Raw genomic sequence first — 17,175 nt, 5'->3', positions numbered from 1 at the left:
AAAAAACTCCTTGTCACATTAATAATACTTTATATACAAACCCTATAAATACTTTCTCCTTTCGGGTTCTCAAGGTTGACTTAAAGGAATCCTTTTAAGGGATAAGTTCGTCTGTGTACATTTTTATATAACCTTCTATGAGTGAATGTACAAAAGCGTATAAATAAAAAATAAGTGCTATCCTTGATGTCATTCACATTATCCCTATTTATTAATTCTTGAAGTCTAAGTCGTATTTTACGTTACAGATCATATACGTATATACATTTGAAAACATTATCCTCATTTCATAGTCAGTCAAGCAATAAAATGTAGACAACCTCGTTAATTTGTATTCCCTTTAAGAGATAACATTTTATATACCCCTAACCTTATCACAGGTATGCGCAAGATTTATTGCACGCTCGCTATGTGTCAGAGTTCATGTATCCGAATACCTGTCGAGGCACAGTGTCTTCAGAATGTTAACCCTTTAACCTGTTTAAGTATAAATTCATTGCTTCTGTAATCACTTTTGCTTTATTTACAATTCCAACTATACTAAAGTACCGTCACAATATCTTAAATTTGGCGAAAGGAAACTTTTTTTTATTTTTTATTAAATAGCATCATTATTTAAGATAATGAAAATGAATTTGTTTGTTTGTTGCCTCATAGCGCCGTAACGGCTTAACCAATCACTATGAAATTTGGTGTACATATGGGACGGAGACAGCTATAGGCTATTTTCTATCCTTTTTTCTACTTTAAAAGTTAATACAAAATATAGAACCTGGAGTAGACTTGGCTAATATCAGTAGCGTTTCGATATTTATATATTGGATAAATTAGTTACTCTGATAATTGATGACGAAAAAATTCCATCATCCATTTCGATATTATCCATAGCAGTCAGATATATATTAATTTTACTCAAATTCTTTACTTCCATATTACATACCTAACTGATATTCAATATATCAGATATTGGGTCAATACATAAATATTGTAACTACAATTAACAGGTATTGCTATATATTATTAACAGCTATTTGTCCCGCTGATATGAGAATTCCGAGAGTACTTCGAAAAACAATCTTTGGTATATAAACATTGTAAATGGCGTTTCATCTTAAAATAAAACAAACATGCTCTTTACTAAGTTTACTTATTCAATTTCTATCTCGCATTATAAATCAAAACATATTGTTACTTAGATATTCAAACAGATGAGATGTTGCATTCAGTTTTATGATTAACAGACTTCATTCGTTCCTATTATATTACACTATGGCGCTTTGTAGTCAAACAATACTTCTTGATACTCGTAAATAGCGCCTATTATTTTCCGCATAGAATAATTAGATACTGGAATAGGTTCGGTCACGACACGTTGCGATCGCCGGAATCGAACACCTATTAATCACTGTATTCTGTACTTGTATTGTCTATTATATCATTGGTTCTACAATCGACATCATTTGTTACAAATACTTTAATTGGTCACGTTTTAACGTTGATCTTTACGAACGCAAACTGGCATTAACTATCGCTATTTTTTTTTTACTTACTGCAATAATATTATGCAATAGCTAAAAATACTTAAAGTTTTGTTTAAAAACATTTGTATTAAATATTATATAGTGTATTTTTTGTGGCTTTTACATTATATAATATTTAATAAAAATGTTTTTAAACAAAAGTTTATATTAAAATTATTTTTGTAATGAATTAAATTAATAAATTAATGGATTGTTTGAACTATAAATGAGTTAATGAATGTATAGAAAGCTAAAGTGATCTAAAATCAGAAGATTTGGCATTACATTGTTTTTGTCTATACTAATGGTGCCGTGTGGCACCTTTCCTTTCCCGTGGGTGTTATAAAAGGCGACTAAAGGATCTTAATGGTCAATAAATAGACAGCAGCGTCCCTCTTGAAACATCACCAAAGCCTAACTGCAGTTGCCACGTCACCTGCCAACCATGGCAACTACAAGCAAAATCCCCTTGCGAGAAGGGACTATGCTCAGCAATGGGCAGTTAACAACTGATATGATGCGGGGATACATCTTTATCATTATATCAGCTGTGATGAATTCCAGAAGAATTAACTACGATGGTTTCCAGTGGGAACCGCGTAAAGATCGACCTGATTATATACCCTATCAGGTCGACCAATAGTAGATTTTATATATAATATAGATAGTAGTAGCTAACAATAGGGATGTTATACCCAATTGTTAGTAGTAACTAACAATCCCTTTCTCCCCAGGCACCTATGTTAAATCTGTTAGTTAAGTATTTATTTTTGTTACAGCGGAGGGGAGCCTGTCCGACTTTGCTGTACGCAAAGTCCACTACACGGCGAGCAATCCCCTCAAAAAGGGCCTGTTCACACCCGACACAAGGTAAACATCTACACTAATCTAATTAGCAGAAGAAAGGAATATTTTACGCTTACACACTATAATCTAAAAGCTAGAAAGAACGTATAATTAAACCCATGGTGTAAAATATAAAACTTGCATGTCTACTTTAATAATCTTAAGGTAATTTATAAGATAACTATGTAATATGTAAGAGTTACGGCTAAATATGAGATAGAGCTATCTTCAGTAGTGGATGATAAATAGAATTGTCTACTATATGGATATATGTGATTTCTGTAGTACTCAAAATAATATAGACCTCCTTAGTGTACATTATGGTCATAGAACAACTCTATGATTTATTGATGTACACTTCACAGTTATAATAGCGGCAAACTATATAATACCTTTAACAACTTGATATAAATACAGTATTTTCCAATTTTCAATTGTGTTAAAGTTGCATGGATTACGTTACGATATTATACTATCCATTCGTGAAAACGTAATAAACAGAAGTACTTACCCTGTTTTACTTTTATTATTTTATTAGATACTCGTCGATACTACATTACACTTTATATTATTTACATAGTTATTAAAAGGTTTTCTAACTTTATTTGGTGTTTACGACTTATATGCCTAAAGTAAATTCTTAACTAACTTCATTACTTGATACATTTAATTTCAGGCCCGCAAGTTTGCGCAATCTTTACGAGAAAGCAACCACAGACCGACTCTCCGCCTCCATTCTCGACCAACTCAGAAGAGATTCTCAGTACTCTCCGTATCTGCTATGCACGCCTATTCTCAGTTCCAAACGACGCCGTATTTATCACAAGCTTGACGTTGACATTGAAACACATATCGTAAGTATTTACATATTTTACAGAGATATTGATGTAGAGGATTTTATCTACATTACGTAACTAATGCAATTTTCTAACTTTTCAATTCGTGGAATATTCCGCAAATTCTACGCAATGCTCGGATTTCGACTGTAATCAACCTACGTTTAGTATTTTCTTTCATACACTCAATTTTGTCAGGACTGTTGTACCACAACAATAAATAAGTTCTATCGTAATCCAAATTCCTTCAAATTATGTAACAAACGTCCACAGATTTTTAATTTGTTTTTTTTTTTTTTATTTATATGAGTAGTATTAGACACTATAGAGATTTAATATAATAATATTGTGTATTTAAATATAAAACACAATATTTTCAGCCGACGGTAGTCGAACATCTAAGGAAATGGACATCAAAGGAAGCCATTGGAGACGTGACAGCTTTACCAGATGCTTCCATGAGGATAGCCAACAGCGTGACATTAACTCCAGACGAGTTGTCCGAGTGTGGTTCTGGAGATGAGGAACCTATAGACCACAGGCTGCCCAGCCCCGAGGAACAATTGAGAGTCATCGCCTCCAAGTAAGTAATTTAAATGTGTTCAGACTTATTGAAGCTAGTTCTGCAAAAATCAACAACCTCTTATGGACGTCCCATGTAATATAGCTTTTTCTCCATAACTAGCTCCAATTGTTATAATAGTAGATTTTTTCTCGTAGTCACTATAGTAATCCAGCAAACTTATAAATTCATCACCTCGTATTTGATATCTGACTGAATACTGTAGCCAATTCAATTTCATATACTAAATGCATAATTCTTGGATGGGCTATGTTTGATAAAGAATATTATGATATCACTGCTCATCTCTATATGTACAACAATTATCACTTTTGTCTTTAATGTTTCTAAACAAAATGCTAAAGAAAGAAAGTTTCGTTTAAAAGAATATCATGATTAGACCGATATAAGATTGATGATTAACATGACAGTTTCTCATCATAATTAATAATAATCTAAAAACTCTATTTAGGTACCATTTATGCCTTTCAGAAGATCCTAGCCAAATAAAAGTACGTCTTAGTTATATTTTTTCAAAAAGATCTAAATGTGAATCAAGATGCAGCACTGTTGCTTGAACTGTGTTACAAATATCTTCTATAGATTATTTTCTTTTTTATCCTTGTTTATGGACTTTTATTCTATAAATGTAATAATAAATATAAATATGAACTCATCAAAGTATCAACCTTGTTTGTGGAAAAGGAAACACTACCTAGGTAATATATTTTCAAATAAGTAAGTTAATGATACTACTTATTTGCAATTATTTGGTCATCATATCATATACCGTTATAAAGAAAATCCGGCGACGAGACGTAACGAATCAACTAGACCTATATGTATAAATTATACATTGCTGAACTTTCAAAGAACAGTTGCATGCCATAGGGTAAAAATTGTGACGTTGATTAAATAAATATTTTTACAAGCCACAAGTAAACACCACAGTAAACATTTTAGTAAAACTAAAAAAATATCTATATTTTACATTATACGTATTAAACTATTATACAATTTATCTTTACATATTCCATTATAAATGTAACCAATAGATATAATAGAACTATATTCTAAAATCATTTTTAACCTACCAATATACCAAGATACAAACAATATTCTGATTAAAAAATATCAATTAAAAACAGCTCAATCAAAACTAATTCATATTTGATGTAAAAGAGGCTTTGTTAATAACCTACTCGTATATATGGTGAACGTTATATCAAGTTATACCCTAGAATAAATAAAGCACATATTATTTACCTTACAGATTTCCTCCGGAAGTCGTTGCGATCGACACATCGGGAAAATTTTTCGACAGAATGTGCACTTCACGTAAATCTCTACACATAGAGGTCACCGGAGAAACGGACACTGTGAAGCGAAGGACCCGCACTAGAAAACCTCGGGGTAAAAGACGAAACACGATTTCTGGCACTGATCAGAAAGAGCTTAGAGAGGCTATAGCTGGGTAAGCTTCTAGTCTGCACTGTACACTCACACATTAATTCAGGTTACATTATCTATGAATTTTTCACATTTTTTAACCGAAATAATGTTTTGTTCTTGCATAAAGTAGATAATGTACCTAGTCTCTAAAGCGATTTAATCAATGTAACCGTTCAGCTCAGATCTGTGTGGACAGCTTTAAGAATTCATTAAAATCTGTAGCACATTTATTTTTAACAACTCGTTTATAAAATACTATCTTGTGCTTCTGTGAATACGTTATGTTAACATTGGCTGTCGTTGTTTTCTGGTTTTTATAAAACGTTACAACAACAACCAATTATTTGTGCACTTAAACACTAATAGTGCCATTTGTTCATTAGCTTCATGATTAATTAATTCTTTGAACAACGCCGCTGTTACAAGACTAAACGGCATTGTTTAAAGATTTTTCAAACATAGAAATGCCTTTAGCGTGTGACTAATGCTTTGCTTGGTTTGTTCTATCTTAGCGATACATCAAATGCTGCTGCTACTGAAGAGATCGAGGATATCACAGTCATCAGGTCGAAGTCCAGCGATTTACTCAAGAAAAGTCCTATCGATCCTGTAACTAAAAAAGGACATTTCAATTCCCTAAAACAATGGGGTAAAAATAGGTTAAAAATGATCGGTAGATCACCAAGTGCCAGTAGAGATAGTTTCAAAGATAATTTGAAAGTTGAAAGAAGTAAGGATTCTAAGTCTCCTACAAGACAAGAAGAGAATGAAAAACAAGAAACTGTTACTTTACGTAAAAAACGACCTGGAGATGAAGACCGAAGAACGCATCAAAGGTGTGCTTCATATTCGTCTTCTGAAAAAAGCATAGGTGTTCCAGCCAGTATACCACCTACAGCTACGATTAATAGCACTGTTAAATTGCGAGGGACATCGGTACAAAGGAGGCTAAAGAGATCTGGCATTGGTAAAGAAGAACCTCACTCTTCGAGCGGTAACTGGTCAGCTAGCTCAGAGTCTGGTAGAACAAGCATAGGTTCAGAAATAACAACAACAACGGTGCCTCCAAAAAGCACGACTTCTGCAGCAACTTCTAACAATTCCTTGAACCTCCATCATGGTCCCCCTAGCTCTATCATAAGCCGACGACGATTCATGAATACTTCTGGATCAGGAAGTGTTACTAGTGAAGGTACACTTACACCAGATATTATTCACGATTTGCACGAAGATTTAGAGACAAGTTCCGAATTCTCATGCGACACAGAAGGATATTATACCTCTTTCCATATGGATTCCGGCCTAAAAACTTTAAAGGAAGAAGAAGTATGTCCTAGTACTCCAATGCATACAAGCAATGCTCTTTCTAATTCATCTAATAGTCAGACATTAACAGCAGAAAATGAATATGAATTATTTGGAAAAGGTTCAACGAGTACGACTACTAGTTCTGCAGGTACTGTTTGTACAGCATTAATGGCAGCTGGGAGTGATCGCTCTCTTGTAATAGGTCCAACAGTCCCCGAACGTAAAAGTTCACTAACGAAAATGATCCGGAGTAGAAGTAACAACATTCACAGTGCCAACGCTAGTCTAGATAGGAGTATGAATTCGACATTTTCTAAATCACCTTTCAGTAGTCTGAAATTTAATTCTGTTCAGTCATATCCAGATAAAAAAATATATAATCACTCATCACCCGAAATTAATGAAGTTTCTCATTCAACTATTACTATAACTAGAAATGTCGGAAATCACAGAGAAATAACTGCAGTTGCAGAGGTTCATACTGAAACAGAACTAGAAAGTACTAAAAAAAGCACAGGTACAAGTTCGCCGGACTCTGGTCATAACACTTCTAGTTCACCTATAGAAGATTCCGTTTCAAGCGCACATGGAAAAAATAGTCTTTCAGAACAAGATTATTCAGAATCATCTGATTTAGAAGGAACTGATAGAATAGAAAGAATACGATACAAAACTACAATAAATAGCTCTAGAATTCCATCGCTTTGTGTAATAACTCCTACAAATTCAGATGATGAAAGCGAAGAAAGCAATAAAGATACAGACGCTTCTAGAAAACAAGATAATGAGGAGGTAAACACCACCTTTAAGAAAATTTCTAATAGACCTAAATTGGACTTACCATCTGAAGATAAAATTAAAGAAATAAAGAATTCAAATGAAACAACAAAAACAAATAAAGTTCATACTCAAATTAATCTAAAGTCGTCATTACAACCATTAAATAATTTAATGTGTAAATTAAAAGGTGTTCTTCCCCATAAACTATCAAATAAAAAATCTCCCACTACAAAAGATCCGTGTATTAATGACGATATCTATGACGCTGGTGACTATGTTACCATAGCAGATGTTAGAAATAATAATCAAAAAATGAGCCTTAATAGAAGTGTATATGGTAATAATGACATTGTTAGGAAAAATTTACAAGCGGTTCTATCAGGACGACCGGAGACCGAGTATGTGTCTTTAAACGAACTTCCCAATTGCTTAAGTGGCAGTAAAGATTTCCTAGAGAATACTTTAGAAGAAAAACCTTCACCAGTGATAGAGGAGATACAAAGAAAGGGTGCCAAAGTTACGCTAGACTCTCAAGGGCAAGTTATTTATTCATCAGATACATTAAAAAGACGAAAAGGGGCCCATACAACATTTGAACCAGGCCCGTTCGTTCAAGAAGTTTGCCCAACTACGACCATTGTCCAACGAGAAACAGCTGATGTAGTGAAAGTTACTGATGAGACTGATTTCCCTTATGAACCTCCACTAGCATCTAGCAAACCTACATCACCACAACTAGGAAAAATGATAATTAAAGCACCAATAGAACCAGATGGTCCTGTTACTACAGAATTTGTACCTTTACCACCGCCCAAACCTAGTACAATAATAACAGCAACACCATTTACTGAAATAACAGCATTAACAAGCCAACCATCTGTAAGAAATGATCGTGATTTACCGCGAGTGGTAGAAGCTATTACCAGAACTGGAGCGTATGTAAATATACACGATGCAGAGGGTGTCAGCTTATCACCGACGAAAGACGATTTAGCAGGTAAGAATCATATATCCTCAAAAACTGTCACGAGAAACCTTCTTATTCGATCTGTACAAAATATGGACCAATCTCCCGAAACAAATGAAGATATAACTCCATTTGTACCTAATTTCCAAACACCTATTATGTTACAAAATAGATGTCAACATACTTCATCATTTAACAAGTCAGGCAATAAAGTTGCTGAAGTTTTAAGAATGTTTACAAACAAAATTTATAATGATACAAATACCAGCATCATAAATGAACATGATAATCATAATGACTCTGTTAATAAAACTTTTATCAATAAAGTAAAACGTAGCGATAGTTACAAATTAGCTAATTCACCTTTAATGCCTATAAAAAAGTTACTTAAACTTGAAACATTCAGCAGTCACACTAAAAAAGTTAATTCATTAGAAATGATCCAGGCTGAAATTACAGCTGATTTATTACGAGAACAAATTAATTATCCTCCCACAGTATCTCCTAAATTGACTCACAAAAATGTTATAAAACAAATAGAAAAATGTGAGTGTATGAACAATAACGGTTCTCCTATGAGCGATAAATTTGAAGCAGAATTATCTGCCTTATCATTAAGTCCTTTCGTTACACCATTACCAAACAGGCACTCCGTTGCGTTTATTCCACATATAAAGGACCCGTCTCTTGATACGTTGACAGCTGTTTTGGACTCTGATCCTGAGGATGATGTCATTCTTCGATCGTCACCGTCTTTTCCCCTCACCCCTAGTAAGGTTATTGTACCATTTGACGGTTCTATGCATAAAGCAAGAATTTTGTCCATTACCGAATCTGATTATGGAACAGAAATATGGTAATACACAATCATAGGTAGATAAATATTTTAGTATAAATGTAAGAATGAATTACATTAGAATAAAAATATACCTAATGTGTACCTGTAACAGGTATTAATAATTTATAAATCTAATAAACACTTAACATTGATCTTAACTAGTATTAGAGCGTTCCAAATGTTAAGATATGAAATGGATTTAAATCCGTCCAGTAAGAAATTGTACCTTAACTCGTCTTCCTTTTTATATACACTTCTGTGATAGATTATTGTAGTAATAATTTTAATAACATTAAAAAAATATTAAATTGTGGTTTCATGATTACATTTATTCAATATTTTTATATGAATTATAATATAATTAATGTAATTCTTAATATTGTTTGTAAACTATGAATGCATGGTGGCTTTCTCACCGCAGAAGTGTGCACAGCTTACGAGTGGATCACAATCTTTGTTTGTAAGTGCATGGTGTGTTATTCGTATGTTTACGTGTTTTGTAAATAATATTACCTATTATACATTTATTGTAAATTAACGCACTTTTCATTTAATTTCACTCCTTCAGTTTTCATCCTCACTTCTCATTATGCACAATGCACCTAGCCTTTAGAATAAAATTCTATTCTACGATATAGTTTTGTATCCTTTGTCTATTTCTAATATTTTCTCATTGTCTATATTGTAGAACAGAATTTATATTCTTACAAAAAACCAAAATTTGACCAAATTTCACAGAGAAATGTAAATAAAATTCACATGTCTAATTTCACTTTAGATTCGAAAAAACATAACCATTAAACTAATATAATCTTAATACGACTAATTTTTTATTAACTTGAAGAGAATACTATTTAAATAAAAGCTACTTAATTAGGCATTTAAAATTATGTTGTAAATTCAGTGGTATACAGTTCTTTTATTGCACAAACCTCACATAGCTTTGCACAGTGCAGGAGATCGCTTCGATATGTCGCGACTATGTTAACGTCAACTTCTTCAAAGGTAAAGTTTTGTGTTGCTTTTTATTAAGCATGATATAAGGTTGTGGTTATGTAGATCAATTCATGCTTACTATTGTATATATAATATATCGACTCTTCGAATCAGAGATTTGCTTACATCGGTGCTTCTTAAAAATTATTTGAAATAATTATCTTTCGAATACTGCATGAGATTTAAAAATGGACTGGAATTTTAATCATTATAAATAAACATATTTTTAAATCATATTTTTTAACTCTACATACGTTGTAAAACATACATATTAATTCATAGGATACCAAACTAACAATTTAATTATATAGATATTCACCATAAATACATCGTGGGGGTTTACTATTTTTGAGATGAATAAAATGCCATGCACTTTTGTTATAATGCACTTGTAGTTGCACACAGCTATTAAAATAAATGCGTGTTATATTCAAATACTGTACTTACTAGAGTTTGAAAGCTTATTTAAGTGGAGAAATACGAATATATTGTCGCTTTTGTAATAAATCCTATTATCCGTGCCCATATTTCTCTTGTTGTTATTATAAAGTATGTTAACAATACAAATACCTGCATATATTATAGTTTGATATTTTTCATAATATACTAGATAATTGTGGGATTGGTGCCATATTTGTATGAAATTTAGTTAAGTAAAATTGATACCTTAACAATTTTCGCACGGTGAATATAGTTTTTAAATATATTTTTTAGTATATTATATAATAATATAAACAAGGCAATATTTTTTATTGCTTATATAATCGCAAAAACTATACCCTGCAAATTTTGAAGGTATTTAGCATGTAAAAATGTATTTATAAAGTTACATTGCGTATGTCTGTCAATAAGAAATTTTGTATGCATATTTTTACTGAACAATTCAATCTAAAAGTCTTGTATACGCAGTATATTTGCATAATATTTAAAGTGATATCTCATAGTCATAAACTATAAAATAAAATTAAATGTAAAGAATTGCGAAAGTTGAGTTGTAGAACCTAAATTTATATTTAACAGTAATAATTTTATAAAATATTATAATTTCAGACTATCGACATTCCTGTGCTGACAAACCCTATTTGAATATGCCGCAAAATACACCTCAAGACAAAGTTACTGCAATCAACCTAAACACACTCATCCCGACCCAACACCGATATAATACTGCCCATTTACGTGGAAGACACGGTATAATCAACTATAATAACAATCAATCAAATGTAACAAAGGAACAACTAAAATTCTGGACACTTCCGAAAAGAAGCACCATGGAATTAAATGCTCCGCGTCCAATGACACCAGAACAGAGAAAATCAGTCTTTAATACAACAAAACCAGATACCAGAACTTTAACGCACGGACAACTGGGGATACCACATCCACCAAGTGTGAACGACGAATCTATTAGAATTTCGCCTATTGATCCTCGAACATCAGGCTCTTTCAAATCTTCCACACCATCCAATAAGGAAAATGTCGTTGACCTCGGCGCCAAGTTACTATCACCCGTAAAGTCAACAATGACAAATGAAGAACTTTATGCTGTTATACATAAAAGTAAGAAAAAACTTAATATAAAAGATCATGTAGAAAGATCAGAATCACCAGCTTTGTCTACAGTAAGTTTATCCCCTGTAAATTCAGAAACATCGTTATATACTAAAGGTACTCAACGTCATCCAGAGACAGGTTATTTAGGAGATCCACGAAATAGAATGAGTTGGTCACCAGCTGATAAACAGCAAGTGCTGCTATATCCCAGTTCCGGTTTTTCAAAACCAGAAACAACATCATGCGCTGATAGGTTTGGTCCAGTACCACAAACATCAAGACTTGATTTTAAGAAATTACTTCTACAACACAGTGTTAAACTAAACACTATGCATCCACAAAACAAGGTAAATAAATTGTCTGCAGTTGAACAACTCAAACTTTCAAAAGAAAAAGCTCAAATACCATTAACACCAACTACAAATAGAACTCAAATGAATATACTTGACCTCAGCGGTTCACCGAAGACTTATACTCATAGAAAAGTTATAAAAGCTAATCCCCAGCCCGCATCGCCTGGTAGAACTAGTGCGTTAATAAAGGAACATAAAAATACTCCTAAAATCTTACTTTCACCTAAATCACAGTGGCGATTTTCAAGTCCCCGGTCGGATGTTTTATCTACGCCAATACCAGAAGCGAATAATGAAGACGAAAATTCTAACAGTTCCGGTGAGAAACACGATAGGTCTCCAAACAACCCACCATGTAAAACAGTTCCTATTGTTACAAACCAACACTTCGGAGCGCGAAGAAATCTAATACCAATAAATGAAAATAACTTTGAAACTGAAAACGATTTTTCGGGATCTATTGACCACGGAGTATTTCCTCTTAGCACCGATTTTGCAAAATCTCATAGTCTATCAAGATCGGAAATAATGCAAGCAAAGCGAGCTGAATTCTTCAACACTTCTCCTGATTCGTCACCTCCTAAATTTACATCGTTTAAGATTTCAACGGCTGGTCCGTCTTCACGAAGTAAGGCCTCTCCGGAAAGAGGCAAAATCTCACCGACGACATTGGAAACAGCATTATGATAATTTGTTAAATATGCTGCATTAAAGCGGTGCTCTTTTTTCTTTTTGTGTGTAAATAAGGCGACGGTGTGAATAGAAGCTTTAATCTAGTCTCTTCTAGCTTGAAGTGCCGTTTTTGAGAGCACATACTGCATTTTATAGCTGCCAGTCTTATACTACTTAAATTAATGAGGTTAAGGACATCCAGCTCAAATAAATATTCATTTAAGCTCTGATGGGGCCAATTTTGTTTTATCTAATACTGTACAACTGGTTAAAATAGTAAATAAGTATTTATTGAGTATGTACCTACTATGTAAGTAGTGTTTTAAACTTTTTCAAAGTTTTTAAGTTATTCGGAATACAATTTTAATTAAATGTGTTAAATATTATTGTTTTATTTATTTTAAACGCCTAATCATACTAGAACAGAAGGTATTATTTATGATGAATTGATAACGATTTCTATGTAGGTATGTCTACTTTTTATTTAATGGATGAAAGTGGAATGGTAACCCCCATCGGTGTATACCTATCGGTATAAATCGACAGAACACCAGTGGAAGAGGATAGGTGAGAATGAATGCAGGCCAATTGGCCCCCCACCATGATGAATTCGAAAAGAATTAACCATGATGGTATTCAGAGGGAACCGCGTGGAATTCGACCTGGGAGGGTATATTACTAGTAATGAGGCTATTAGATCTCATTACCAACGATCCCTTTCCCCCAGATATGTCTACTAGATAGTTTTAATTAAAATATCTGTGTAAAATATTGTAAGTATAAAATTATACACTCAGTAATTACGGCACAGGAAAGTATTATTCATATTGAACTACGTAGGTACTTAAAGGACTTAAAACAGATCCTAAAAACTTTTTGCTTTTAAAATGTCATACCTACGTACGTAGTTTACTAGCGTTTCTGTTTACAAAGTGTCACCTGTGAATAAATATATTTACTAATTATATTAAAGCATGTAATATTTACAAAACAATGATTACAAGATTCTACATCACACTGAAGCTGAACCATGAAGTATAGTGGGGACACATCGATGAGCTCCGAAAGTTGTTCAGTAAAGCTCAAAATCTTGACCTTGGTTGTAAATACTGCCGACTTAATTAACGAGAGGACGACACCAACTCTAGGAATATCTCATGTTCTTATATCCCCTATGGCTATATTCACAACCTATCTGTTCCTTGGTATTTTTGTAATTGGTTACATCCGACATCAGCGTGCTTCTTGTTTCCTTCAGTCATACGCACTAATAGTATGTTCTGTACTGCATTCATCACTGTCGATTTCTGTATTCAGAGAACTTAAGGATATAGCAGTGACAAGCAAACATGCTGCTCTTGTTTTGAATGGTGTGCTTCCAATGATTATTTTATTAATAATACTTGCTGACCTCGTAATGACAATGTTTGCAAATCGTGATGATTCATCCGCAGCGCTACCAGGCGCTTCAAGGCAAGCTTCGCATTTAGAACTATCAGCTTCTTGAAACAACGCGTAGAAGGATAAGTTGCATAGGCGTATTTAAGTGGGTCCGGATGACCTGTGCCCATCCCTGAATTGACTGATACCCACCTCGGGATACGAGCGGAGCTTTCAGTTCTTTGAAAAGATATCTAAAAGTACATATTATATGTTTTTAAGAAGCCAGGCAAATAATCTACCCCTGACGAATTATCTTAAATACACCAATGATGAGCAGTAATTTTTTATCAGTATAATAGTTCTCATATTTACAAAAACATTTGTTAGTTTACCATAACGGCAAACGGCTTTAACTATCCCATTAAAAATTAAGGTAGTGAAAAAATATACAATGAATATTATATTAAATGTATATTTTTTTAGTAAATCTAATTTGGACAAAAAAATAATATATATATAATAAATTGCTCTTGACTATTTTTAGAATTTTGTAATGGTGTTAATTGTAATCACTCGTATCAATCACATGTAACTAGCGACCCGCCGCATGGATATGCGAGTACCTAGATCAATTAGGTAACAAATACAGCCCATGATACTCGCTAATAATAGTGGGCTAGAAACATAGGTCAAAGAATTGACAACCGATGAGTAAGAAATTCACTTGATTGACGATCCCATACAAACAAATGCAGTGTAAGACGATTCCCCACTAAATGGAGTGGCAAATACATTTTTGTGAGTTAGTAGATGCAGGTGGCTTTGGTACGTTCCTTGTGACAGTTATAGGGGAGGTCTATGTCTAGCAGATGACATTTAACAACTGATAAAAGAATGATATTGATACAGCTTGTTCTATCAATATACCCTATCTGATCTTCTACTACATTGTCCCTTCTTAAAACCATCATAGTTAATTCCTAATAAATTTGTTATGAGAAATCAACTGATTTAACTTTTCCCATTTGTCACTCAATAATAACCTACCAGTAGCACCAATAGCAAAGGGGATTATTATTTAAATCATTAAAAGAAATAGACATACACTGAGTATTCCAAATTTAGACTAAATAGTGACACATAAGTTTCCATTAGTGCATGCAAGTAACAAAAATGTTCCTAGTAATGTGAACAAAAATTTGTAGATAAGGGAAGCATTTTTTACTTGGTCTTTCGCCACCTCTAATTACTAGGTCTCAGTACAAAAACTCTTTGGAAAAAATAAAGAGGACACAATAAAAGACTGATATAAAATCTGACAAATTATATTCTTAGATTAAATTATTATTATTCTAGATCTTATATAGATGCTACATTACCAAGAACATATACTAAACATAGTAATCTACAGAAATAATTTCAACACAAAAGTATTATGTTCTTTGTAAACTGCTCAAATTTTAAATAATTCTTAAGTTTGAGAAATAATGCTTAAGTTTACTCTGGAATTCAATAATACACCATTGTCTGTATAAAACAAAAATCTGAGGATTTTAACTACATAGATACGAGTATGCATTTGTAAAGTAAAAGAAAGAGAAAACCTTAGCTCAACATCAAGTTTTCTGCACCTTCATTGACAATGACTTATGATAGAATGAAGAGGAATGAACTGAGGTCAAATTGAAATTGTTCTTACAAAAATAAGTTTAGGGTCTGGAACTCTAAACCCTAAACTTCCCTTTTTACACCACCTTTTCACATTTCCACTATTTAACGTAACCACCTTAAAGTGACCTTTTTATTTAATTATACAACAAAACTTAATTCATCTTCATCTTGTTACTATACAATCTTAAATATTCAAGAGTAATGTAGCAAATAATATGAAAAGTCCACTGAATTAACACTATTCAGTCATTTAAAATGTCAAATTACTGTCACTATTTGTTCATGGGGGGTCCATTCATTAACGGAGGTCGCATTTGTCCCATTGGACCCATGGGACCCATTGGTCCCATTAGTGGTCCCATCATGGGAGGTCTCATTCCCATCATAGGCGGCATTGGACCATGTGGACCCATCATCATGGGTGGAGCCATAGGTCCTCCGGGTCCCATCGCTGGCGAAGGTAACATCCCTGGGGGTCCACCCGGCGCCGGTACCGGTGGTCTAGGGCCACCAGGACCCATCACCGATGGATCCCAAGGTGGTGGTATAGTAGCTCCTTTGTTGCCAAATGGATTCTGTGCAATTTTCCCTGCTTTAAAAGCAGCTGTGGTAGCATCAATGAGATGCTGAGCTTGCTCCTCCATCCATTTTTGATAGTAAAACTTCACGTTGTCTTTATGCTTCCTTCCTGTACAATGAGTTTTTCTCACGCTTGGTGAATCGTGAGTTAAATATGTATCACAATAATCACAATAATATTTAGGCATAATGTAAGTTTCACGAATGTTCTAAAGTTATGTTAAAACTCGCCAGATTGAAATTGTCAAAATAATATTAGCGTTAAGATAGTAGTAAGAAGTATAATGTCAATGAATTTCAAACGTCAAATCAAACATAAATGTCAATGTACAGAGTTTTTATAACTTAGTTAGGTAATACCTAAGAACAAGGAATTCCATTAAAAGAATTATAAAATAAAAACTGTAAATTATGTAATAGCCTTCTTTCTTCTTATGCAAATATAATTAGCAAAAAGAGGACGAAAGATACACCATCAGTTTTTTTTTTTGTCAATTCATAGCAGGTTTTCTCCAATAGATTATAATAGAATGGCAATCCCGTCTTCGCTAATGGTACATGCTGGCGGGGCACCAGTTAGAGGTGATAAATAAAGATGAAAGGGCAGGTCAGTTAGCCCATCGTAATAAATACACCTGGAATTTAACAAGTTTCCAGAGGGGACCACGTGGAGGTTTTTTTTAATGGGTGAAAACGGAATGGTAACTCCGCCCGCGCTATCGGTATACACCGACGAGGCACCAGTGGAAGATGATAGATGAAAGTGATACAGGTCAGTTGGCCCACCATGATGAATTCCACAAGATTTAATCATAATGGTTTTCAGGGGGAACTGCGTGGAGGTCAACCTGAGCGGAT

At 33.5% G+C, this 17,175-nt stretch overlaps 2 protein-coding genes across 2 annotated transcripts in view; one reads left to right on the top strand and one right to left on the bottom strand.

The window, feature by feature from the left end:
- LOC113515683 (uncharacterized) overlaps window positions 1-13,070 on the top strand; it is an 89,837-nt gene extending 76,767 nt beyond the window's left edge. The window contains exons 2-7 of the mRNA XM_026899949.3: window positions 2,300-2,390; window positions 3,043-3,220; window positions 3,583-3,785; window positions 5,038-5,238; window positions 5,729-8,301; window positions 11,156-13,070. Coding sequence (XP_026755750.1) covers window positions 2,300-2,390; window positions 3,043-3,220; window positions 3,583-3,785; window positions 5,038-5,238; window positions 5,729-8,301; window positions 11,156-12,699 — 4,790 coding nt within the window. The 3' untranslated portion in view covers window positions 12,700-13,070. The remainder of the gene's footprint in view (window positions 1-2,299; window positions 2,391-3,042; window positions 3,221-3,582; window positions 3,786-5,037; window positions 5,239-5,728; window positions 8,302-11,155) is intronic.
- A 2,306-nt stretch (window positions 13,071-15,376) lies between these two features.
- Window positions 15,377-16,623, bottom strand: LOC113515528 (U1 small nuclear ribonucleoprotein C). The gene has a single exon (XM_026899775.3). The coding sequence runs from the start codon at window positions 16,503-16,505 to the stop codon at window positions 16,011-16,013; it is 495 nt and encodes a 164-aa protein (XP_026755576.1). The 5' UTR covers window positions 16,506-16,623; the 3' UTR covers window positions 15,377-16,010.
- Window positions 16,624-17,175: the final 552 nt, after the last annotated feature.

This window comes from Galleria mellonella, unplaced genomic scaffold (assembly GCF_026898425.1).
Source record: "Galleria mellonella isolate WM207_F2 unplaced genomic scaffold, CSIRO_AGI_GalMel_v1 utg173, whole genome shotgun sequence".
NCBI lineage: Eukaryota > Metazoa > Arthropoda > Insecta > Lepidoptera > Pyralidae > Galleria > Galleria mellonella.
The sequence above is the reverse complement of the archived record's forward strand: the minus strand, read 5'-3'. Positions and strand labels throughout refer to the sequence as shown.